The sequence below is a fragment of the Pleuronectes platessa genome, chromosome 8 (genome assembly GCF_947347685.1).
Source record: "Pleuronectes platessa chromosome 8, fPlePla1.1, whole genome shotgun sequence".
Lineage (NCBI taxonomy): Eukaryota > Metazoa > Chordata > Actinopteri > Pleuronectiformes > Pleuronectidae > Pleuronectes > Pleuronectes platessa.
The window spans coordinates 22,794,121-22,819,842 of NC_070633.1; the positions used below are offsets into that span (position 1 = coordinate 22,794,121).

At 44.1% G+C, this 25,722-nt stretch overlaps 2 protein-coding genes across 2 annotated transcripts; both read right to left on the minus strand.

The window, feature by feature from the left end:
• Positions 1-70: 70 nt before the first annotated feature.
• sfxn5b (sideroflexin 5b) lies at positions 71-10,625 on the minus strand. The gene is made up of 14 exons (XM_053429430.1): positions 10,475-10,625; positions 5,905-5,973; positions 5,583-5,660; positions 5,427-5,453; positions 5,263-5,317; positions 5,155-5,180; positions 4,935-4,988; positions 4,617-4,673; positions 4,241-4,306; positions 3,912-4,002; positions 3,616-3,731; positions 3,388-3,473; positions 2,564-2,681; positions 71-2,316 (listed from the first exon to the last, which is right to left on the minus strand). The coding sequence occupies exons 1-14, from the start codon at positions 10,529-10,531 to the stop codon at positions 2,239-2,241; spliced, it is 978 nt and encodes a 325-aa protein (XP_053285405.1). The 5' UTR covers positions 10,532-10,625; the 3' UTR covers positions 71-2,238.
• Positions 10,626-12,860: 2,235 nt separating this feature from the next.
• On the minus strand, positions 12,861-23,342 carry LOC128446397 (uncharacterized). The gene is made up of 6 exons (XM_053429431.1): positions 22,963-23,342; positions 19,465-20,000; positions 18,361-18,961; positions 15,342-17,741; positions 13,929-14,067; positions 12,861-13,121 (listed from the first exon to the last, which is right to left on the minus strand). Exons 1-6 carry the CDS (start codon positions 23,340-23,342, stop codon positions 12,861-12,863), a joined length of 4,317 nt encoding a protein of 1,438 aa, XP_053285406.1.
• Between the last annotated feature and the right edge of the window lie 2,380 nt (positions 23,343-25,722).

Consider the following 25,722-nt stretch of genomic DNA (forward strand, 5'->3'; position numbering starts at 1 on the left):
CAAAAGGACAAATAGTGCAGAAGAATAACATTCCTGAACAACTCAAGAAACAAAGTCCTCACAAAAGAAGGTGAATGGAGAGAGAGAGTTTTTATTGTATACTTTTTGAATATTATTGATAAGAATTTCCCATAGTTTGACTAGCAAACATTTAATAAACTTGTAGTTGCAGCAAAAGTACTATACAAAGAATTAAAAATACTACTTCATCGGGAGTATAATATATACTGTAGGTTATACTTTTAAAATACAAAAAAAGTCATTCAGTAGGAATACAGCAGAGGTTTAACGAGTAGTGGAGTCAAATGCCCTCATACAAGTGCATATACAGTATTTGGCTACTGAGAGAAATACATTGTAAAGACTGTGAGGAGCTAAATGTTGTGTCACATTATTTGGGTTAAAATCTGCAACATTATATATAAAGTCATTAGTATTCATGTAAATCTACAGTCCAGTCTCCACGTGCCCTCACACAGAGCTACTGACAGAGGCTTCACATTAATATCCTTCCATAGGGATCCATTCTATTATCATTCTCGCATTCATATATGTGTATTTATATACATAGAAAGTTAATTAGCACCACAGTGAGTTTCTCCAATCAACATTTGAAGAAATATACACTTGGAAGGAAGCTTCAACTCAAAGCTCCTCATCTCCATCATAATAACACATCACATACATCTGTATCAGCTTATTGCAGATGTGTCAGTGTATGTTGACGCCTGGTGGTCAGATAAAATAAGAAGAATTTTCTGTACAGGATGGTCAAAGATAAATTGTTTCTTTTGTAACCGTACATTGTTCAACTTATACAAGCCTTGGCTCCAATTGAGTAGTATCACATTTTCAGGACCTTAAAGACAAATACTTAAAGGAAATATTAAAGTTGGCTAATAAATTGTTATCATTATCAGCCAAGAACATCCAGTATTGGTCAAAGTTAAGTCAAAACGTCTGGATCGCCCCCTTGTGGCTGCAGTCTAGGACATAAACTATGCTTCCTCCACTTCAGCAGGTCGGACATGGACCAAACAAAAAGTAAGGTGCCACAGATCAGTTCCTATTTTTATGACTTGACAGTCAAGACACCGGCTAGGGATCCTACACTTTAAGAATATTTGACCTCTGCTGCACTCAAATAAAAAAATCAATCAAGTTTACCAGAAGAAAAATCTGTGTATTTCTGATCAGATCACAAGATATGCACCTGGAGAAAAAGGGTTATACATCGACATACTTTCATTTTTATGGATCACATTGTAGAAAGGTTATAAAACACTGATTCAGAGATGAAGACAAACCCAATGTTAGCTTATTGACTTTCAGTGGCTGACCTGTGGACGAGCTCCTGTTTAAGTCCACACACTTGGACCATTGACATCAGAGCCTGTTCAGGCCGGAGTGAACAGAGTCATGTCCTGATTATTACAGTAAAAGTTGTTTTGATATGTATATGTACGTGTTTCTTACGGCATATCTGCTAAAATTATATTAACAATGGGTCACATGTTTAATTGTACGTGAACAGAGTCTCAACTGTTCACCTCAGCTGTTCAGAGCATTAACGCCTTTTTCACCTCACACTACTCTGCTGTTTTGGTTCAGATTCATCAGTTCTTTGCTGCAGCTGTTTTCAGAGAAAATTCGGTGATAAACTCGCTGACTGCTCAGGAGAAAATGACAGAAAACTACCTGGTGGACGCAGCTAAAGGTGGTGGAGACCAAAATCAGAGTGACTTTTGTGAGTGTTATGTTTATAGCTTTGTTCCACGGCTACAAAGTGGACAGAGCTGCAGGTTCAAAGCGCATTTTATATTAAAGTATATATTAAAATAGTTTTATTAATGCTAAAAAGTATTTTACAGTAAATATATAATAATTTCTATATACAGAGCTGCTTATATGTTGTTGAAAACAGCGAGGACGGGAAAAAAATTGTCCCATTTTTAAACCATGACCAGGATCACGTGGAATAAAAAGGGTAAGAAACCCTGGGTTAGTACAAGATGATCTGCTGCTATGATTCTGCAGAAGATGGAGTTCCCAAACCTGACAACAGGAGGAACCCTACAGTGGGTTTTCCCTCAATTCCACTCTTCTCTTCTCTTCTCTTCTCTTCTCTTCTCTTCTCTTCTCTCTTCTTCTCTCTTCTCTTCTCTTCTCTTCTCTCTTCTTCTCTCTTCTCTTCTCTTCTCTTCTCTTCTCTTCTCTTCTCCTCTCCTCTCCTCTTCATCATAAACCCTTGTTGTAGGTCACCACCTTGCAATCTGTTGCCATGGCAATCTCTGGCTCAAGGCGAGACACCTCAATCTGCAAAAAAAAGAAAAAAGGAAAAAACAGATTTAGCTTCACAATCTCTACAATTTTCTCTAAACCCTGAAATCAATGTGACTTATAATTAGACGGGGGAGGAGACAGCTGGAATAAAAGGTAAGTATGTAGGCTGTGCATGTGAAGGGATGCATATGTAATTAGAATTTTTCCCAGCTGCTCCCCTCGACCCATCTGGCCTTGGAATGAGCATCAGAGGAAAGTCGTCTGACCGCGCACACTGTACCTGAGACATCTGCGGGAACAGGCTGATGGCCAGGGGCAGCGAGAGGCCGAAGATGACCAGGCACACGGCGCCGTGGACGGGCAGCAACAGTCTGCGGTGGCTCTGCAGGAAACGGAGCCTGCACGAGTCAAGACGGCGATAAAAGAGGAAACGTGAGCCTGTGCCGATCGATCGTTATTTTTAGATCCGGTGAAAAAGCATCACGGGCAGATTCCGGGGAGCCATTTCACACAATTAGTGGGCGGGAGATATTTCTGTCTGAGTGAAAGTTCCCACTGAGGGTTTGTGAGTCAGACTGCAGAGATCGTCTTTTGTTTCATAGCACAATAGAAGAAGAAACTCTCAAGACAGATATATATACGCTGTTAGATTTTAATTTACATTCTCCAACATGTGCGACTGAGTGAATGAATGATGGAGCAAATCACTTTTCTTAGTACACAAAAATATTTACTTATTATTTAACGTAAACTAATCGAGCACTATAGTTTCTGTTGTGTCGTGGTTGGATTTGGCAACTGTGTCATTTCTATAGGATATAAAACCATCAGATCAACAATTGATAATAAGCATAGACCTAATCAAAGTAAATTATCTGACGCAGTTCACAGGAAAGAATAAGAAAGTGAAGTTCTCTCTTAGGAGCAGCGTTTCCAGTTGGGAAATGTTGAAGCTTAAAATGATCGTATTTCTTATAATACATTCAAAGGTGTTACATTAGCTTTTGGGAATTTAAGATTGTAAAAAGGGATCGAATATAGAGAAAATATTAATTTCAATCTAAGTTAGATTAAAAAAAGCCAATAACCTATTTCTGCACAAACCTCTCTAGGTAGGACATGATGATGGGCGGCAGGACGAAGATCGGCATCGGGAGAACCACACGTGTGAAGGCTGTCTCCGTGATCGCCTGGGGGAAAAGACGAGAACATTGTGCACACGCTTCATTTCAAATACTGCAACATGTATGATTTTCCTTCTCCTGAGATCAGATGGCAGCTGAACTACCGGCACCGAGAATGAAATGATGAGTATGTTATAAAGCCCCTCACGTGTCTCGCAGCGATTTTGGAGGATCCCACCACATTCCCATTGTTGTCCAGCACATCGATACCTTCAGACAGCTCATTGTGTCGCATCAGACCCACATTACAGATGTTTGCACTCGCTGAGGAGATAGAATTTATTGATATCGTTTTTAAATACAGTTTCACAAAATCAGAAAACTTGTCGTACTGTGACTCAGAAGTACTGTTGTATTATTGTACAGTTTACCGCAGTAAAACCCTATAAAACTTCAGTCACATAAATTATAATTGGTTCACGATGTCACACAGGGAAAACCTACCAACAGCTGGGAATGGGACAAGTCTCTTTATGATCATTCTGGTGGCAGGACTCAGCTTGTTGGCTTTCTGAATCAGCACATTCAGCCCCACCTATAAAAGACAAAATCAACTTAAATACAACAAATGGATGTTCATAAACAAAAAGAAACATCTTACACTTCCGACATTAGGGAGGTCTCCTAAAAATATTTTGAAACAAATGTGAGTATCTTTTATGTTTAACAATAACTCATGTAATTTGCATTAAAAGGTTTCGTTTAGCCCAAAGAAAGAAATTCGATGTTGATGAAAAACATCAAGCATGTCTCTACCATGAAAGAAAACTCACTGCAATGGAGACGGCACTCGTCACAGCTCCAGCATAACCTTGAAGAAACTTGGATGTTGGTGTAGGCTGAAGAGGGACGAAACAAAAATACTGCGTTGCAGCTTTATACTGCTACTACTGGTGGATGGTAACTTCAATTGTGCAGAAGACCTTCAAAGGTGAATAAACATAAAATATAGTTTGATACATGGTTTACTCTCAGACTAAGGCCAACTTCTGAGTGAGAAGGGGACGTATATTCTCCTGATGTTGTGCAGCATTAATGTACAGGAATGAGTTGTTGCAGTAATGTTGGCAGCAAGAGTTGACTGTCAAGTGTCACAACCAGGTTCCTAGCAGTCTGGGGGGGGGGGGGGGGGGGGGGGGTAGTTCTTACCTTTGTGGCATTGCGGTTGGCGTAGTTCACACAAGCATTGTGACTCTGGTTTAGCCACTGTGGGAAAGAAGGAAAGAAATTCTGAGGGGTGGGGGTTAAAATAATTATGTACGTATGACAGAGGAGAATGGAGAGAGAGATTGACAGGGAGGGAGGTAGATAGATAGATAGATAGATAGATAGATAGATAGATAGATAGAGAGGTAGATAGAGAGGTAGGTAGATAGAGAGGTAGGTAGATTTGTAGCCAATCGCCAAAAAGCTGTTTACATTTTGCTGAACGCAATGGTTTTACAGTATGTATGTTATTTACAGTACCTGCCATATAATGGTAGACACCACAGTCTGATTTGGGAGAAGGAGGCCAATGACCTAGATGAAACCAGGGAACAAGAGCTTATTTCTGGAGAAAATAAGTCCAGTCTCATTTCATCCGTCCCCAACACATGAGCATGAGAATGGACGTCTGTTAAGCTGAGTTCACTTCCATGAAATGCATGATCAAAATGTGCAATGTGTTTTTTCACGTGGGACTTACAATTGGCGTTCCGAATGGTACATAACCTGCACAGTGAAGACAGTGAAAAACATGACTCAATGAGGCAACTTGAACAACTTGAGCAAAGATCTTCATCTGAGGTCGTACCTGACATTCGAAATGGCATGAAGATCTTCTCCCCTGTGTCAGGATGAATGATGGCCTGCGTGCAGAGAGCATGGCATCATCCTCATGCTGCCAGGAGCCCAGAGGCTTGAATGTATGGGGGGTGCAGTTAGCCTGGGCTCACTTACAACTCGTCGGTCACTTACCTGTTTGATCTTCTGGGCCTCCCAAAGCTGCGAGGGTCCAAGAGGATGTATAAAAAGATAAACTACAGTTCAACATTTCCACTTTTCCATCACACAGACTTTTCTTTCTTTTCAGTCTCTCAAATCAAAACCTATTTATCAAACTGCAACACCCACCTGAAGATCGGACACTCCAGGTGGAAGGCTTCCACATTTATAGTCATCCAGGAGCTTCATGCATTCCTTCAGTCGTTTCTACAAAAAATAGAAAAGGCCAAAATGGTACTTATTCTATTAAGAATCTATGAAATTTGAATGGTACAGAGTAATTTTAATACATCTTTGGAATTTAACTTCATATTATTTATTTAAAAGGGACAATGTGAGGCTGGAATCAGGAAACTCTTTGAATATTTTCTTTAAAAATCATTAAAACGATTGGTTTTAAGTTACATAATGTGCCTCAGCAACATAATCCCAGGTTGACAGAAGAGTTTACCTCGGACACAAACAGGGTGCTGGGGTCAATGATGTCCACGAAGTGTCTCAGACGACCGAGGAAGGAACCCTGGAAGAGACAAAGTGAAATCCTTTGTGTCATTAGAAGCCGTATTAGCAGCAGACCACCCTCCCTCCATTAATGAATAATTCTCCCACAAGTCCTGGAGCTGATTTATTCCTGCTCACTGCTGCAGAACCTGGTTTTATCTGGGTCCCACAGCCGCTGTGAAACTGAACCTATGAGGTGATTTGTGTTCTTATAGAATCAACAATGAACTGCAATTACAGTTCATTGTTTCACATCCACACGGCCACAGCCAGGATTTCAGATACACTGTAGAACGAATAAATCTCATTATAATGATTCATTAAACTGCTCTGTTTTATTTCATCTGCCTCTGAGATGATTTAAATAATAACTGCAAACTGCCCGGAGTAAAAATCTGGTGGCAAAATACAAAAATCCTGTTAATTTTATGTCCTAAAATTGACACAATCAAAGTGAAACTCATTCTTGAAAACAATGAAATATGAAATTCTAAAAGGGTCGTTGAAATACTCTCCGGAGTTCCCGGAGGCACCACTGAGGACACGACCACAGGGCTGTGCTGCACGGCCCTGGACACCATCTGTCAGCTATGATTCATTAAGTTTCCCCTGCGGCACAATTAATTATTGCTCGCTCACTTGTTCACAGGATGAAGACCATGAAATGCAGCTGAAAGCACTGAATCATTAGTAAGTGGAGCTTAGAGTCAGTATTGTTCACATCTTGTCAGTGTTGACAAATTATTTTTCCAAATTAGCTTTTTTTGTCTAGAGTTTCAATCAATGATCCCACTGTAATGTTTGTATGGTACACATGTAGCTATTGACAGCAGCTGATTAACTTGAAGCATAGACTTGGGTTCGAAGTGCATGTAAACCATGTGAAGCTCATATGAAAGTGCCTGAAACCTGTATTCTCGGAAATCACCAGCAGAGGGTGACTCCATTCTTGTCTCAATTAGAGACAAATAGACAAAAAAATTACTGTATGTTTAGGTAGATACTGTATGATTGACAGCTGGTGACGTCCAATGGGTGCAGGCCGCAGGTGTATGTGGGTGTGGCCTCAGCCCCTCGCAACCCTGCTTTTCCATATATTGTTACTTTTCACGTTTCAAAAGATCACACTTGACAAACAGCAAACCAATGAGTCAGATCACAGTGGTTCTCACTTGGCTTGATGCAAAAGACTGGAAACAAGTTTAAATAGTTTGAGACCTCAACGTCAAAAGGTAAATCAACCTCCCAGCATCTCTAAAGCTCAGGTCCATTTACTGTTTCAACTCTGCAGAGACTTTCAGGGTGCACCTTGGACGGGTCACTAAACAAACACACACTCACATACAGACAAATCATAGTCTCTAATTAACCTAACCCCATTCTGCATGTCTCTGGACTGCAGGATTCAGACAAGGGGAGAAGTTGCCAACTCCACACCGAAAGTGCTGTCCTGCAAATAAGTGTATTTCTCAAAATGTCAGAGTAGTCCTTTGGGTTTCAGTTCCCATGCAGGACAATGAATCCTTGAGCCAAAGCTGAGAGCTTAAAACAACGTGTATCAGGACATTTGAGTTGAGCCTTGTCTGGGTTCGTTGCTCCCGAAGGTCAAGACGGAACTTTCACACAAAACCAAATTGATATCTTTGTAAAATAATTAATAAATGGATACTGTCAAATCCCAATATATAAGAAAACTGTGAGTGTTAAATGCTCAAAAATGAAATATTAGAGAAAAAGAGACAACCAATTAAAAGTATAAAGATTAAAAGGATTAAAGGATAAAGAATGTTGGCGTAGCTTCACAAGGGAACAAAATAAATCTCAAGTGTAAGAGTAGAATCTGCAGTTTGAGAGTAAAATGTGAGTTTAGACTGAACAAACACATTCCTCTGAGTGAGGCTGGGAGCTGCTGGTGGAGCTCTCTGTTTTCTGCCGTCTACCTCAGCATGCCAATTACTAAGAGTGTGTGCCAGCAGTCTGAAAAGGCCCAATGGCAGTTTATGCCAAGAGTCTCTTTGGCAAGACAGATGGGGGCGAAAACATGGCAGCTTCTATCAGATTCCCTCGGAGACATTTATCAGTTATGAAGGGGCAGAAAACACAGTGGAACGATTGTGGAGCGGACGAGTCTCTATTTGAATCATCTCTCCTGATTGAGATGACAGGAAACGACCTCCGGTTCTGCTAAAGACGGCGCACGTCTTCCTGCGCCGCGTCGCTGGGTTCCTCTCCCGCCTCCATCACACGTCTCCTCCTCTGACAGGCCGCATGTGCTGCAGTGCTGTTTTGTAAGAGTCGGGTGGAGAGAGGATCCATGTGAGGAGCCTGCTTTAATTATGCATGAGTTTCAGCTCCCTGGAGAGTACACAACAAGGCTAGCAGGGATGGAGCGCGGCAGAAAACACACACACAGACACACACACAGAGACAAAAACCAGGCAAGATTTATGCTGATTCAAGGACTGGCCTAATTTTAACTGCTTTGATGCAAAGAACTGAAAGTATTGCAGCACCTTTATCAGCCCGACGTGAACTGAGCCGGCTGCTGATGGAGAAACAAAAAAAGCTTTACAGGGCTCGTGTTGAAAAGACTTCCTGTGTGTGAGCGGTGCATCGATGATACGGAGCCGGGGACCAAGTGTGAAAGAATTACTCACTTCCTGAAAATGATCTCGGAGTGACTTTGCCATGGAAAATCACACGAGATAAAGGGTGTTAATAAGTTATCTGCACCGATAATGAAATCATCCACGGGCACAGAGATGTGAAAAGTCCCCAACACCTTCCTCGTGGGAGGAAGACTTATCTGTGTAACTGTTTTATATTTACTCTGCATCTCTGGCAGAGTACCTTGTGTTTTTGTGTTGTTGTTTAACATTTATTTTTAGAGCTGGACCAATATGGATTTTTTAGGGGCCAAGGCAGACTGACTAAAAGATTTCCAATAATGTTTTTGTCGACCAATTTATACTAAAATATATAAATATATTTAAAAAGCTATATATAGTTATAGTGATAAGAAAACACAAATAGAACCACATATATACAACTGGTTAGCTAGATGTGTTGTCTATATATACACACATGGACGTAGACCACGGAAGAAAGTGAAGCCAATGAGGAAGTGTCTGACAGCTGTATTCTCTCAAATGACCAGCAGAGGGCAACTCCACTGGCTGCAAAAAGAAAGTGTACTTCTCCCTTTATTCATGACTAAACATTTTCCTGATGAGTTAAAAGTCTTAATATCTAATTTCACGTCTTCTTCAACACAGCATAAAGATAATGTAGTCAATTTTGGTCATATTTAGTGTGAAATGTAAATACGGATCTTTTCTGGGTGGCTAATTCTGAAAAATTTAAGTTCTCATCCTAGCAACATAAATGCTGATACCAATGCTTCAGTGAAAGTCTGGTACCAGTCGGTTTTTATTGGCCGACCGACAAATCGATCAGTTATATCGAGTCTTTCTGTGCATAACTCAGCTGTTGTTGTTTGACAGTAAACAGTCCCTGACCCCCCAGGGGGCCACTCAGCCTGAGCCCAGCTGACACAGTGAGTAATGGAATTCTGTCCCAGAAAATTAACTACTTTCCTTAAGGTTCCTCAGTGTGTCCATGTTTCCTGCACACTGGAAACTACAGATGAATAACATACAGTCAGTTATTTACAAAGACTGAATGTGGACTTCGCTCTGAGCAACAGATTCAGGTAGATAATGTCCCTGCAAGTCTGTCTGTCTGCATCTGTTTGTGTCTGTCTGTATGTCTCTGTATGTGTCTCTTTGCCTATATATGTCTGTGTCTCTCTGTCTGTATATCTGTATCTGTCTGTATATCTGTATCTGTCTGTCTGCACAAAGGAACGACCACCGCAGCTCATGCACCACCCGAGCTGACGTGAAGGTCGCATTATCTTTCAGGGCTGACCGATGCAAATGCATTTGCACGGAGGGGAAAATGGAGTATAAGTGTCCCTCTGCAGATAAGAACGCACGGGGCCATTAATGTGGATCAGAAGTGGGGAGGGGGGGGGGCAGTCGGTCTGCAGGGAGCAGCATCCCGGGGAGGCGACACCTCGGGGTGCTGGGGGGTGAGATTTGCACGCGATTCGTGGAGAAACTCGTGCGTGAATCTTGTGAGAAATGTGCAGATTTTGAGTGAGAAATCTCTCAACAGCTGTAAAAGTGAAATAAACGCATGCGTTCGCGATAAAGTTACAAAACGAGGAGACAAAGAGCTGGAAGCTGCAGATCCCAGCACGGATCCGCGGAGCTGCAGCGAGACGAGGGGGTGATGCGATCAGATCTGGGATCAGAACGTGCTTATTTCTGCTTCCTGTCAAAGTGGTAGAAAGTCCGAGCTGCTCGCAGCTGGAAGTTGGTGTTGTTATGAAACCGAGGATCAGAGGGAACTTTGTGCAGAGAGTGAGCAGGAGGAAGAGGATGATGAAGAAGAAGAGGATGAACAAACCTTCCAAAACAAAAAAACAGTCAATGCGATGAAGGGGAAAGACTCACCTGATCGTAGCGGGGTCTCCCGAGCTGGAAGACAGGACACGCTGCGGACTCCGCCATGACACCCAGCAGTTTATTTATTAATGAAGTGATTCATGAGCGGATTCTCAAGTGAACCCAACTACAGTGTGGAACTCGTGAGGCGTCGGTGGGGCCGCGGAGGCTGCCGGGAAGTGTAGTCCTCCGGTTTGGGTTGACGCTGGGAAAGTTGAGGCGCATGACTACACATCCCAATCGATCGATACGGTGATATCTATTATATAAGTGTTCGCATTGATCTGCAGAGAGATTACAGACCCAATTAATCATATGTGTGTGTGTGTGTGTGTGTGTGTTTGTGTAACGATCAGACCTGCTTCACTGGTCATATGTGACTTTCTAAAGAACCTGGAGCGATAGAAACATGATGTGTTATCTCACTGGACAGGTTCATTATCACACTGTGGCCGAGAGCAAGAGACTGATGCTTTTTAATGACTTGAGTTTAACAGTAAATGTGTTTTATATACGTTAATCAAACAGAAAGTCTTGTTTGTGATGTGCTTGAAAAAATTATAACAATACAAATTTAAAATACTGTTTTTCAAATAAAGTATTTACGTCTTAAAATTAAGCTATATGATAAATAAATCAAATAGCCTTTGATAAATAGATCTGATAACTGACAGTATATATTGTACTTCTCCTTAACTGGGGATTGTAAGCATATATGTTTTTATTATACAGTACTTGATATTGTTCAATGAATCTTTATCCTTAATAATATTACTGTGACATTCTGCTGCTTAGTGAGCATCAGCTTTAATTATTTGCTCATACAACCATTTGTACTTTTACTTGAGTACACTTTTGAACAGAGGACTTTAACTTGTGATGGACTACTTCCCGAGGTGATGTTGCTCTTTCAGTATCATATTGACAATTGTTCTATTCCTATGTCTTTACTCGTAAGGGGATGGGAAATGTAAACAACCCCTGTTTTTCTGAGACTGTGCAGAATTTCCAGTCCAAACAGGAAATGCAGCACATCTCCTTCATCTGAAATAAAAACACAACATAGATTGTTATATTTGACTTAAACCATCTAAAATCAACGCTACAGATACACTGGTGAAGCAGTTCTTAGGGAAATTGTCAACATTTGTTGAAAATGAAAAAGACACATTACCTCTGATACATCAGGTGGGTGCAGACCTCACAGTCTACGGTGCAGACACATGTTCTGTGAACCTGTTCATGAAAATAATCCCAGTGTGCAAAGCAAATGTTTGTGCAGAACCAGCAGGTCTCCACCCTGACCTCAGGACAGGGGCGCCCTCTAGTGGAGATAAGCAAGCATTACAGCTAATTTAACAAATCAGATCAATCACAAGTCAGAGCCTCTGATTCATGTGCACTTTATTCTTATTACAGTACAGTACTGTGGTCATTTTAAGCATTGCAAGTAGCTACAGTGGTACTGGAGTGGTATTATACAATATAATGACAAACGTAATAACTTATATTCTTATTTGCTGCACTGATGCTGTTATTTCCTGTTCAAATGCAGATTTTTAAATAAAAATAAAAAATATGCACATTGGACAAAAACAACCATAAAATATATTAAAAAACTCTCAGTTTCAGTTTTATACAAAATAAGAATACATAATAAAAAGAAAAGGAGTTGAGAAATTAAAAGAAATAACACAGAATGCAAACAGTAAGTCTTCATCCTCTGGAACCTTTTCTGCCAAAGACATGAATAATGGTTTTTTTGCTTATCATACAACAATGTTAATGCAGAACATCTTTTTGTAGTATTCACATTGCAGAGCAGCATTTTGATGCATCTTTGTAGCATTTCCTAAATACTACTAAATATGCAATTAGGTCAAGTTAATATTTGTGCACTTTGCATCTCGTCAAAATATTTGAGATGAAGATCTTGAGTCAAAATGTTGCTTTCGCTGCATTTTTAACTTGAGCTAATTTCATATTTTGCTTTCAGAAATACTGAACACAATCCCTGAAGAGCAGGGGCAGAACCTTCTTTTCTACCTACATGGAAGCAGTGTGGTTTGTGGTTAAAGTGAAAACTGGAAAAAAGCTGACTACTTTAACTTATTCTATTAAGCATGGGTATTGAAGCTAATCAGTCTTTGTCCGTGCCAAATTGAAGATAGTAATCAGCATGCATGTTGGGTAATATTCTGTCTACATCAACAGGGCAGTATCAGCAGTGAGAAGACCTGGAGGATTTGTGGTGCATTTGACTGTAACTGACTCTAGAACAGCGATTCCCAACCTTCAATAATAACCCTGTGTTTAAACCCTCTATTGAGGAAACTGCATTCTAGACAATCGCATGTCATGTGCAATACACCGTGCACACGCTCTCAGCGCCGCGTCACTTGTGTCTGGTTCGCACTTGAAGCAACGTGGGCGTCTGCTCCATGATCCGCAGCAGCAGATTATCGATGTAGTCCTCCATATCTCGCACCTGTGCCTTGACCTTTTTCAGGTCGGCCTCACATTTCCCCAGCTTCGCCCCCTGCTGCTCGGAGGCCGCCTGCTGCTTCTGCATGTCCATCTCCTGCTGCAGCAGCAGGGAGATCAGCTCCATGTTGGTCAGGTGCTGGTACTGAGCCGAGTAGTCCACAGGCACCTCCTGCAGGAGACGAGATGGGAAGAGAAAAGATGTAGGAAGTCATGCGGATGCTCATCAGTATCACAATTGTGGGAATAGTCTGATATTTATTCACTCCGTTGTCGGGAAATACAGTAGATGAGAATATCTGTATCCGTCTGAGTGAAACTACAGCCAGAAAGACCATGGTCTGTATATGAATACATGAGAGCTGCCTAAAAGTGAAGCCAGATCATGTGGACGTCTGGAGAAAGAGGAGCTGTGTCGTCCATCTTTTTATAGTGTGTGGTTTACAGCCCTCATAAGAATCTACCTCAATGTTTAATGCGAGGTCAGAAGCTATATGTTATTATAAGAAGCAGTTAAAGATTATTAACCATCCGTCACTATTGTTCATTTTATTTTCAGGTTAGACTGAAACCTGGAACACCCCCATCCCCACTGCTCCTCACAGCATATATATAACATCCTCCTCCAACGTGTTAGAGACGAGGACGAGAACATAAATTTAGGACCTGAAAACTCTTATCTGGGCCAAAAAACGATGTCACGCTGGAGAGGAGTAATGGGATCAGCATTTCTCTCCACAGAGTTCAAAGTAACCTCAGTCTAACACCGAGCTGGAAGGTAGAGCGGCTGCACACTCTCATGCTTTTATTCTTTCTGCTGCTGCGAGCATTTCATATCACAACTTCAGGCCCATGAGGAAACATGACTCAACATTTCTGTAAAGGGAAACACATTTCACACTGTCTTAGTGAACTATATGGATCTACTTGGATGTTTATACAGTGTTAGTGTTGTGTGGGGGGGGTTGTTACTCATTACCTGGCTCCTCTCAGCTTCAGCTGCGGCCTGGTGGGCGGCGCCGCGTCCAGGGTGGATCGTGGACTTGAGCTTCTCCAGAACCGAACGCCCCTCCTTCTTCTCTGATTGGCTGGAGGTTAATGGTTTCACTGGGTGAGGTCTGCATTGGGAAGAGGTCAGCACTCACTCGTCTACACGGGTATATTGAATGTATGAAGAACAGATTCTAAAGGACTCATCATTCATGGTCAAATGATGGCAGGTTATTGTTTGATTTCATTTCATTCTGAAGTATTTCCTGAAAAAGCTCAGGACATTAAGACAAATCTGATTGTGAAGGAATCCACAGCAGTGGAGGAGACAGCTAAACACCATCTTCTACTCTTTGAGAGGAACCACGAAGCTGAATCGCTTCAATTTCAACTAGAAATTTTCTATAAAATGTAACTGCACTCACTCACTTGTGGAGGATAAAATCTTCTTTGATAGACACAGGGAACATTTAGAAAAGGAAAATGAGACTTAAACTAGCATTTTATTTAAAGCTACTTTGTGATAACAGCAGAAGAAAAAACTGTGGATAACTATTGTGTTTTCTTGAATTAAAGTCATGTCCAAACTTTTCTCTCCTATTAAGAGACTTGATTTGACTAGAGACTAGAGACTTGACTTGAAAGACATGATCTTATTTAAAAATACTACTGTTTGTCTACAAAGCTCATTCATTATATCATTGATCCGTTTTTCTGCCTCATGTCACTTATGTCTTCTTCACAACTTCTTTCAATTTTCCTTTGTCGTCTAAAGACTAAAGGGCACCAGACATTTCTCTGTAGCTGCCTCTAAACTCTGGGATCCTGTCCCAAATTAAGTTTTTAGGACAGTTTAAAATCTGATTTAAAATCCTACCTTTTAAATCTTTATTTTAATTCAGGCTGTTTCTGACTCTGCTAATCTCTCCCTTTAAAAAAAATCTCATTTACTTCTTTCTTGTGTGTATCTTATTGTTTCTTTCTCTTTTATCCATTTACTCGCATTGTCTTTCCTTCACAAAGCAGCTCAACTCTATCTTGATTCTATTATCCGGATATGAATGTTTAGCGCTGGTTAGCAGGTGGATGAGTAGCAGCGAACGTAGCCAGGTTCAGGTGGAACAACGTGGAGGAATTTAGAGCAGCAAACAAGAAACTGAACCGTGAGATGAAAAACGTAAATGTGAAGCGAAGCAGAGAGCAGTGCACAGCAGTTCTCATCCAACCAACCAACGTTTGGATGAACAAGCAGAACTCAAAATAATACATAAATGCATTTTACAGCAAACAAGCCAGGCCAAGTCTGAACAGAGCAGCAAAAATAAAATGACTGTACGTGTAGAAATCATGTCTCTAAGTTACTGAAGCTTCAAGTCACTGAACACCTAAGTAGGATTCTCACCTGCTCTCCTGACGGGGCAGGTTGTTAGCTGGCTGTGTCTCCTCAGGGAAAAGTGAGTGGCGTGCATCGACCAGGGGCGGGTCAGTGGCGGAGATGGTGGAGAAGGAGGAAGAGGTGGTGGAGGTGTAGGGGGCCACAACCAGAGTAGTGCTGGCTCCAGCCCCGGGCCCCATGCTTGAGAGATGTATGGGGGGGCAACAGAGAGGGGTGGGGTGGAGCTGAGCCTGTGTGTCATTGGTGGTGGCGTTTGACAGGGACGGTGCAGAGGGGGGGATGGAGTAAGGAGAGGGATCAGGCTTGGAAGGGGATCTTGAGCTCGGTGCCACTTTAGCGTGGAGGTCTTCGAAACTGACCTCAGAGGGAATACCTGTGACACAGTACTTTGTGAGGCGGGACATTTTGTGGACTTTGGATGTTTTCGGCCGACCGGTGCTATTTACTGGCAAATCTGTGGAAGATTTACTGGGCTGATACGACAACTGTCCGTTACCGCCTTGTGCGATGTTTTGGACGAGAGACAGCAACTGTTCAAACTCTCGGTCTCCACTTTGGCTTTGGCTGCTCGGGCTGCTGCAGCTGCTCTGTCGGGACAAACCTTTGGGTCTAAAACGTGCGCTGACCACTCCAGAAAACACCTCGGCCTGCTGCTGTGAGGCCAGCTGAGCTTCTGGGTTACCATTATCATCATTGTCCTTTTGAGTCTTCTGAGAATTACCGTTGTTTCTTGTTTTATCGTCTCTGGATTCAACGTGAAGATCGGATGATGTTTGATTTTGCGACGACAGCGCAGCGATCTCCCCGCTGTCGTTTCCCCTGGACTGATCACGTGGTAACAAGTTATTCAGCTCCCAGTGACAGTCCTGGAGAACTGGTGACACTTTGCACCGTTTACTGGAAGCGTTTATTTCAAACGAAGAGTTCATCTCAGGTATGTAGGTGTCCTTTAAAGTGAATAAATCCTCAGGTGCCGTCTCCGCATGGTAAACAGTCAGTGAATCTTCCATCGGTTGTGGGGAAATGGCTCCTAAACTACTGACGCCTTTGAGAGTATCGACGGCCTCTGATTGAGAAGAGCCGTCAGAGTCAATAAAAGTGAAGTCTAAGTTGTAAATATTCATGTTGAAGTCTCCTGACGAGAAAGACACGTTATTGTTGTTGCAAGTGGTATCATTTGTTTTAGACTCTGCGACCGCCTCTACCGGAGCAGAGGGGCCGTCCATCTTCACCTCTGGGTCTGGGGAAGTCGTAGTTGGCAAGTTCATGACGTCTTTCACAGAGATTTCACCGTCAAGAAGCATTTCAGGTGCAGAGATCTTGAATGTGACGTTAGTCCCATCACTTTCCTCAGCGTTCAACGACAAACGATTATTGTTCGCTGTGAGTTTTCCGTAGTTTCCTTTGCACATGCGTCCGTACAGATCTTGCTCGAACAGCATCCCTCCCCAGCAGTCGGCGTCGTATTCCAATGGCTCGTATTTGAACTTTTTCAGCTTCTCTTCGGGGACTAATCCCGGTGAAGTGGCGTCTGCGCGCTGCTCGGAGGGAACGCTGGGGGAGTCGGACGTCTCGCTGCTCATCTGAGGGTCCGGAGATGAACCATTCCTCTTGCACTCGGCCTCTCGTCCACGTTGTAGTGAGGCCACGCCGGTCTGTGAGAGGAGGTAGGCTTCCTTGTGGACGGCCAGCTCCTGACCTCTGTGCAGCCAGCCGTCAGAGTAAATCTCACTGAGTGTAGTTCTTAATAACCTCCTCGGAGGCAAAGGCGGAGGCTGCTCTTCACACATCCGCAGCCCCTGTGCATGATTATTAAGTGCATAGCTACATGTATCAAATGACGGGCTGGTTCTCAGCCGTTTCTGAGGAACACTTCCTTTAGGCGAGTTCAGCCTGCTCGAGGCAAGAGCATCAAAAAAGTCGTCCCACTGTCCTGTGCTCTCGGACATGGAGCGAGGGTTATGGGAGTTCGGTGTGGCTGCTTTGGGTAACATCGCAGGGAGAGATATCTGTCTGCCCACAGGCCGGGGTCGCTCCCGCCTTATGGAAGCCATCTTTGATGCATGAGCATCGTGAGCGGGGCTGTGTGCGCAGGGCAGAGTGGTGTAATGGAAGGGGGACAAGCCGGAAGAGGGGGAGCAAGGTGCAAGAGGAGGGGACGTCTGCGACTCCTCGGCTAGGAGCTCCTCAAAGAAGGGGTTACGTTGCATTTGGGAGAGGAAAGGGTTGGAGGGGGAGATGGGAGCCGAGGAGGGTGAGGTGGAGGGAGTGAGCGGGCGAGACTGAGTGCGGTCGTCGGGTGAGACGTGACCAGAGGGGGAGGAGCACTGAGGGGGAGCGGGGGAGAGAGGAGGGAGGGGAAGGGGTGCGTCTGAGATGCTTTCTACCTTAGGAGAAACTTCCAGCCTGTGAAGGAAAATAGTCCTCTTAGTTAATGATGTGCCACGTGACCACACGGCGAATATCTTACACAAAACACTCACCACCACCAAAACACTGGCTCATATCCCGCAGCAAAGAGTTAGCTAAACTATTTTTAGCCACTAAAGTTCTGCAGATATTAAATTGGCCAAATGATAGAATCATGGAAACAGTAACGCAAATTAAATTAAAAAAAGCAAAGCACATCTGCAACATGATCAGGCAAAAAAGGCAAATAAATAATGCATCGCAGCCATTCAAAGATCATCTGCCTCGGCAGTTGTTGTGTTGGGTGAGCTCATATTGACAGGAAATGATTTTCTCAGTAGTGCAGTTTTCTAAACCACAGTGATGCTGCATCTTTTCGTCTGGAAACACACACCACAGAGATGGAGATGCTGCAGTGCTGCTGGTGGAAAACATAGTATGAGGTGATGATACAGCATGGTCCTAAAAACTATGAAATCAATTTTTGGATGAGAAAAGAGGAGAGAAAACGCAGAGCTCAAAACACCCAACTGAACACAGGCCAGCCGGGAGCCTGGTGTGGTTCCTGGATACGAGCGACAGTCATCAGACACTGTGGTGCCTGTAAACAACTCACCTCGGCTTGTTCTGGGAGTCGCCAGAGCCAAACCAGCCTCTGAGCCTCCCCTCCGATGATGAAGCAGCCTGGGTCAGGTCCGACTTGGCGGGAAGAGACTCGCTCCTCCCTCCAGAGAACAACGTCTTCCTCAGCTTCCTCCCTTTTTCAGGTGAGCTGGACGCAGAGGAGACGTTTGACTCCGCCACCTGCGTTGTGTGACCATCTGACTGAGCTTGCTGAGTTTGAAGAAACGACGCCCGAGCTTCCTTGTCCTCCTCTTTCCTCGTCTTGTCGAAGGACCAGCGACGGCCCTCAGCAAAGGAGCCTTTGTCCTCGCTCCTCTTGGTGAGGTTCTGCAGGGAGCGAGACAGCGGGGAGCACTTCTCCTGCAGCACCAGCTTGGACGGCAGTGCTCCTGAGCTCTTTGGAGTCGATGGCTCGGAGTCGTAGACGTGGCTTCCATTGATACACAAGGACGACTTGGACTGAGTCATGGTCTGACCCCTGAGGGACTCCATCGCTGCGTTTGACCGAGAGAGGGCCGTTGTGATTTTGCTGGCTTCATCGCTCAGGGCTCGCTTGTGTGTGAGAACTTTTGTGGTGTGTTGACTGGTGAGAACTGTGGGAACAAAGACAGAACATGAAAATACATTTTAATGCTTCAGGATTGCACCTTCTTTACTTGAAGACAGGCGAATCGGAGAAAAGTTATCAAATCTGTCAATTGAAGACAATGACATTTGATCCATGATCTTGATCGAGCCCTGGTGGCAGGCTACAGTATGGGTCATAAACCCTGCCTCCTCTATGTTAGTTGATGGGACATTGACTAAACTAGAATGTCAACGTACCCGTCAAATACCTTTTTCTGTTTGGTATTAATGAGTCATTGGATGCCATAGAAACATTATGATTGACAGGTAAGACTGCACTATGATTGGTCGGGTGCGTTATACATAAGTGCAGGATGGCGGCACCTGTATCCAGGAAGAAGTGGACACAAGTCGTCCTCAAGGTTTGTCCTTGATGGTGAGGTCGAACATACTGGCCGTCATGTTGTTGCGAGTGAACTGCACAGTCACCACACCTCTTTCATACCAGGTATATGATGTCCGTGCTCACCTTTTTTAGCTAAGTCGGCCTCTCCATAGTGGGCGTCCACTCTCACTTTGCTCGTGTAGATGGGCGAGCTGGGGGGGTCCGACAGCAGGTCCAGACTGGGTGGGGGGCCGGGGTTGTCACTGGCCATGGAAGACAAACTGCTGTCTGAAGCCAGCGATGAGCACGACCTGGTGTCGGACGACTTGTGCAGCTTCCCTTTGAAGAAGTCCTTCACCTTGCTCCTCTTCTCCTCTACTGCCGCTACGTCTCGAGACTCCATCACCACCACTCCTCCGCCCCCCTCGTTGAACGGCTGCCCTAGGGATCCGGACAGGGCGGCGAAGCGGCCCGGCACGATGGCCGAGGACGACTCCACATCGCCCCTCTTCCTCCCTGTGACGCGATCCTTCAGCTTCCCAAAGGCAGAGCGAGGTTTGTCCTTGATGGTGAGGTCGAACATACTGGCCGTCATGTTGTTGCGGGTGAACTGCACCGTCACCTGAAGTTCCCCACGCTCCTTCTCCTTCCTTCCTGCCTTGGAGTTGAGCTTGAACCATCTGGAGAAATAACAGAAAAGAGACATCTCATATGAATACATAACTTTGGCAGAATATGTGATACAAAGCAATGGATTTGGCTGCAACACTGTTTACCCCTGAAACTCCAAGAGACTCTTGTGGACTAGAAAACACTTCACCCACTCCTCTAATGGCATAGTGCTGAGTAGATAGAGCGAGTTTTCATTTCTTTTTTTTTTTTTTTAAAGATTATTTTTTGGCATTTTATGCTTTTATTGATAGATTTAGAGACAGAGTTGAAATGGGGCAGAGAGGGGAGTGACATGCAGAGAACGACCGCGGGCTGGAATCGAACCCGGGTCCGCTGCTGGCCGAGGCCCATGGGGGGGACGCCCTACCAACCGAGCTAAGGGCGCCCCCTTAAGCGAGTTTTCATTTCTGGGTGAACTATCCCTTTAAAGCATTGTGTTATTTGACCATTCGCTGGGACAAAACAAGCAACAACAAAAAGCAATGATTTCTTTTGGCAGTGTTTTCCACATGTTACATAATCTGGAAATAATGCTTGGGGATTACACTTATCAAAAGTCTCGTTGACACGTCTCAGAGCAGGAAAACAAGACCCAAATTCCTCTGTGTCCAGCCGCCTACACACGGTATGAACGTGTGTGTATAGGAAACATGAACAATATGGGGAGCCAGCCACTGAAATGGTGCCTCCCGCGTCCTGTGTGTGGACCAGAGAAAGTGTTTCAGAGCCAAAACTAACAGCAGGACTTCAGTGTGAGTTTCACCGAGCGTGGAGAGAGAGAGAGAGAGACAGAGAGAGAAAGAGAGAGAGAGAGTGAAGGGAGAGAGGGCGGAGAAGCCACAATTCAATCCAGATGTGTTGAACGCTCCTCAGTGTGTATGTGGAGATGTTTCACATATTACTGCCGAGTCCTGTTACGTCACCATGTGGCACAGCGGAGTTCCACGAAGACTCCTAATAAGATAAATTGGAGAACGTTTTCAATAAAAGCAACAAAAGAACTTATTGTTCAGTGTGCAGCTCAGTCACAGATGGTGATATTAACATCGGAGAGGAAGATTCCGTTTTAATGACTATAAACCCTCATGTGTCCGACAAGCTCTCAGGAGTTTTTCATTTGTCTGGATGAGAAGAAGTTGCCTTGATAACTAAATCATAAATAAAACTGGACAGCACTGAAGAGGACTGCATCTCTATCTTTTGACTGATGGATACATGAACATGTTTTTTGTTCTTCATGTATCTTTGTGTATCTCTGCACCAAATTGCACACACTAATAGATCAGTCTCCTTACCATGCATGATTATTTTCATCCAGATCCATGAATTACTCTGAGATTTCATCCAAAAAAAGAGGCCCTGATAAACAAATTCCAGGATCCACCCCGTTCCCGATCTGCACCAAAATGTAACGGGAGCTTCCCTGACCCACATCCCTCCACCAGGTTTTATGGTCATCTGTCAAGTAGTTTATTGCATGATGTTGCCATCTAAAGGATAAGCTAACAGAAGAAAACATAACCTGCTCGGTGAAAAAATGTCACATAAAAAACACAACTTTTGTCTCCCATCAACACATCCGCCAAACTTTCAGGTGTGTGACGTAGAGTTTCAGTCACTTCACTTCAAATCCTGGTAACCAAGGTTAATACTACCCTAAAAAGCATTCTAACTGAACAGCAGATAATCGGAGGAAACTAAGTTAAACGCCATCTTATTTCTCTTGGAGATGATCTTAGAGTCTCAGTGGTTCTTCAGCTCAGCCAGATCAGATTGTGTTTTTCCTCAGAGGAGATTAGAAAGCCTCCGATCTAAAACAAAAACCTACTGAACCCTGTAAACAACACAGACTAAACTACAAATCATCAGTCTTAGATGTAAGAGCACCCAGCTGCAGCACTGGCTCAGCCTTAATCAGCCTCATTTACTGTAAGAATTTCAGAGAACTCTGACTTTGCATGAACATATTTAGCTATGATTCTCAGAGCTGAACCTCTCATACCACATCTCTATACTGTTAAATCTGAGCTCAGGCACAGAGCGTGACTTTCTATCTCACGTTCTAAAGCCACAGCTGCATACAGGAGCACAGCAGGGGGGTGATGATGTTGTTAGAAGAGAGGAAGGACACAGTGTCATATATGATCGTAGATGATCCATCAACAGATACTAAAAAGCACACATTTAGAAATATTAGCTATACCATTAAAACATTTGAGTTGAATAGTCAGCGCATGTGGGGATTATAAGTCACCCAGTGGAATCTGTGTCTCATCATGTTGATTTGCAGTGCATTGTGGGTACTGCTGCTGGATTGTATATCAGTCTAGGAGATGATAATTCAACGATGCATTTAGGGATCAAGCTTTGGCAATTTTCTAAATTTACCACGTGTCCCCATCAGTCAGAGGCCGATCGAGCAGGAAAGATGTGAGTGGAAGAGAACCTAAATACTACAGACATCCACACAAATTGGGGGATAGGTTTCTACGTCCTTTAAATGTTGACATGCCACATTTAAACATTTAATTTGTACCCACAATGCACTGCATGAACATATGCATGTCACAGGGGCGGATCCAGAGATGGGGAGGCCAGGGGGGCACAGGGCCCAGCTGAAATAAGATTGGCCCTCTCAAGTGCTCCTGTCCTGTCTGTTGAATTTTTTTAAATAAACTAATCGTTTACAATACATATGACAGTTTTGACTCATTCACTGATGTGTGGTTTTAAATCAAGGAAACACTAAGATATGCACTTTGCATACTCAGGAAGTATGCACTGATGTTGGACATATAATCGGGCCCTGATTCAGAAAAATCCTAGATCCACCACTGGCATGTCATCCCCCCCCCCCTTCAAACTTTATTGAAGAACATGAGCAGATGAAATCATGTCAAACCACTTCATGTGTGATCAGGACACTGGTAAACATGTTGTCATGCAGGCATCAGTTCAAACAGCACCTACTCGTCTCTGGGACACATGCCCTCCTCGAAGATCTGGTCCAGCGGGATGATGGCTTGCCCGAGGAACACGTCTAGTCCGATCAGGACCCGGTGCATGACTGTGAGCACCAGGTCCCCGCTGCCCGGCGGGTACGCGCTGCGGCCGCCGTCCTCCAGGATCCCGGGCAGCAGCTCGAAGCAGCATTCCTCGCTCCACTCGGGCACCGCCGCCTTCTCCACCAGCCCCGTGGTGTACTTCTCCTTCCCCACCTGGATGATGGTGTACAGGTAGCGGCTGCCGTGCTTGCCCTTGGTGCGCAATCCCCTCGCCCGGAGCACGGTGACATTCACGTGCGTGGGCACCCATCGCTGGTCATCGTCCAGGTCGATCAGTGACATCATGTTTGCACCAATGCACGGGAACGTGGCACTGGAAGAATCCCGGTGTCGTGTCACGCGATGGTCGGGATCATTCCCCCCGCGCCGAGCGCCAGTGTCCGCTCTGCGCAAAAACAAGAGGCGCCCCTGAAGGAAATATCCAACGTGCGCGGGTCCAGTGGGAGTTTCCCCGAGGTCAGTGTCCGCACGGCGGCCTTACTTCAGCTCGAGCCTCCGCGGGTCATCCGCAAATTCACTGAGTGCAAACGGGGTGAGAGCCGCTGCAGCCAGACATGTCGCACCGTCCGAAATCTGCTGCTGCGGCTGGGCGGTGATGACGACCCGCCCTCCTCCAGCAGCAGGGCCGCACACACAGACAGGGATGCCGCAGAGTTTAAAGAGAAACACACACACACACACACACAGACACACACACTGGAGAGGACACTGGTAGAATGCAGCCTCCAAACTAAACCCAAACCTAATTCTAACCCGGAAACCAAATCTTAACCTTCAAACAAGCTTTGGCGTGTGAGGACATTTTGTCTGGTCCTCACATGTCCTCATTCTGTCAGGTCTATGCTCATGGTCCTCACAACCATATAAGTACAAGTACACACACGCACGCAGGCACACACACGCACACACACACACACACACACACACACACACACACACACACACACACACACACACACACACACACACACACACACACAGCAGCTGGTCCTGATCCTCAAATAGCAAAAAATGATGATGTGTCCAAAGTTTCTGTGCAGACCTTTCTCTGAAAGAAATGAAATAAAATGTATTACTTGACTACATGAAACTGCAGGGTTTGTTTTTAACTGTTTCCTATTGTCTGCCTTCAATTACAATTTTTATCGCTTAAAGCACATTTTAATTGTTTTGAAAGGTGCTTTGAAAAATAATGTTTATTTTTAGGATTTCTAACAATGTCTTGTTAAACCAACCTGCAACGTTCACTAATGTTGCACAAAACTCTTTCAGAGAACCTAAAAATATTTAGCATTGTTATCTTTTGAATTTGAATGACTATGAGTTCTTAAGGCTGATTAGTTGTTTGCAATTGAGAGTTTCAATACAGAAACATTATTGTGTCTTCCTCTGCTCCTTTTCCTGGACATGTCTGTGCCTCAAGGTGAATCACTGTAAAGCTTTTAATGTTTGTAGGTTTGACCACAGAAGGTTACTGTCATTCCCTCAACTATAACGCCCTCTAGTGGAGATACATAAGAAGAATCGGGATAAAATAGAGCTCAGACCGATCAGTAGGAAAGTAAAGATCTTTCTAAACGAGGAGCTGTGGTCACATCCCCTCATCTCTTTCTTCACTCATTCAACAAATGGTTCACTGAAATCTATATTGGTGACTTCATTAAACATTAAAAAATTCCATTTTGCAGATACAGGAGCTTATATTTAGCCTGACGTTGTCATATTCTCAATTCTAGTCAGACTGTGAGTCTGATACCGCTCAATTGGGCTGTGATTATGGGGCGTGTTTCAACCGAACCAGAAAAAAAAATGCCTCTTGTCTCAATTGGATAGACCTACAACCAATCAGAGCAACATAGTATGTGACGTAGGTTAAGCGATGCATTGTGTGTTATTTACTAAAGCCGGGTTCACACCGGACGCTGAAACGACACCAAAGCGACGCTTCAGCTCAGCACTAAAGGCCGAATTATAGTCCTGCGACTGCAACCGTGGAAGGGCACGCAGCTGCATCGACGGACTCGTTACGGTTTATGCTTCACTAACGTGTTGCGCGTGTTGCAACGCAATTCACCGCCAGAACACTAGGCGGAGTAACGTTGTTTGTCGAAGACAAAACACACAAAGAAGAGACGTCTTCTTCTTCTTCGTCGACTGTTTATTTAGATCGCCACTCCGGCTCCTCATAGCCTATTTCTGGCGGACAAATCGGCCAGTCAGTGACGGGTTATACAAGTGGTCTTACTTTCGGATCTCTTCTGCCAAGTCCTCATCTATTTGGTCCATATTCATTCTTCTAAATCTTCCGTGATTTCCGCGTATTGTGGGGCATGAAACCGGAAACTAGACTCCGGACGGGATGTAGTAAGCCGACCAATCGCAAGCCTTGCGGGCTGCGTGAGGCTCACGTCGCTTTGTCGGATAGTTAGAAAAATTGGCGGACGCACGCAAGCCGCCAGAGGGCACGAAAGGGGCGTGTTGTGTGTCTTGCGTGCGTGCGTTCAACCCGCGTACTGTTTATTTACGCGCGATGTAAATAAACAGTCGACGAAGAAGAAGACGTCTCTTCTTTGTGCGTTTTGTCTTCGACAAAAAAAGCTACTCCGTCTAGTGTTCTGGCGGTGAATTGCATTGCAACACGCGCAACACGTGAGTGAAGCATAAA

What these genes read in the sequence shown, in the direction of transcription:
- LOC128446397 (XM_053429431.1), bottom strand. Translation starts at nt 23,342, where the DNA reads ATGATGTCACTGATCGACCTGGACGATGACCAGCGATGGGTGCCCACG. An exon ending in GGCATGTGTCCCAGAGACGA is followed by an intron (nt 20,001 to 22,962) that starts GTAGGTGCTGTT and finishes TTATTTCTCCAG; the next exon opens with ATGGTTCAAGCTCAACTCCA. An exon ending in CTGCCCCGTCAGGAGAGCAG is followed by an intron (nt 14,068 to 15,341) that starts GTGAGAATCCTA and finishes TTCCCAATGCAG; the next exon opens with ACCTCACCCAGTGAAACCAT.
- sfxn5b (XM_053429430.1), bottom strand. Translation starts at nt 10,531, where the DNA reads ATGGCGGAGTCCGCAGCGTGTCCTGTCTTCCAGCTCGGGAGACCCCGC. An exon ending in AGGCCCAGAAGATCAAACAG is followed by an intron (nt 5,318 to 5,426) that starts GTAAGTGACCGA and finishes CTCTGCACGCAG; the next exon opens with GCCATCATTCATCCTGACAC. An exon ending in ATCATGTCCTACCTAGAGAG is followed by an intron (nt 2,682 to 3,387) that starts GTTTGTGCAGAA and finishes TGACTCGTGCAG; the next exon opens with GCTCCGTTTCCTGCAGAGCC.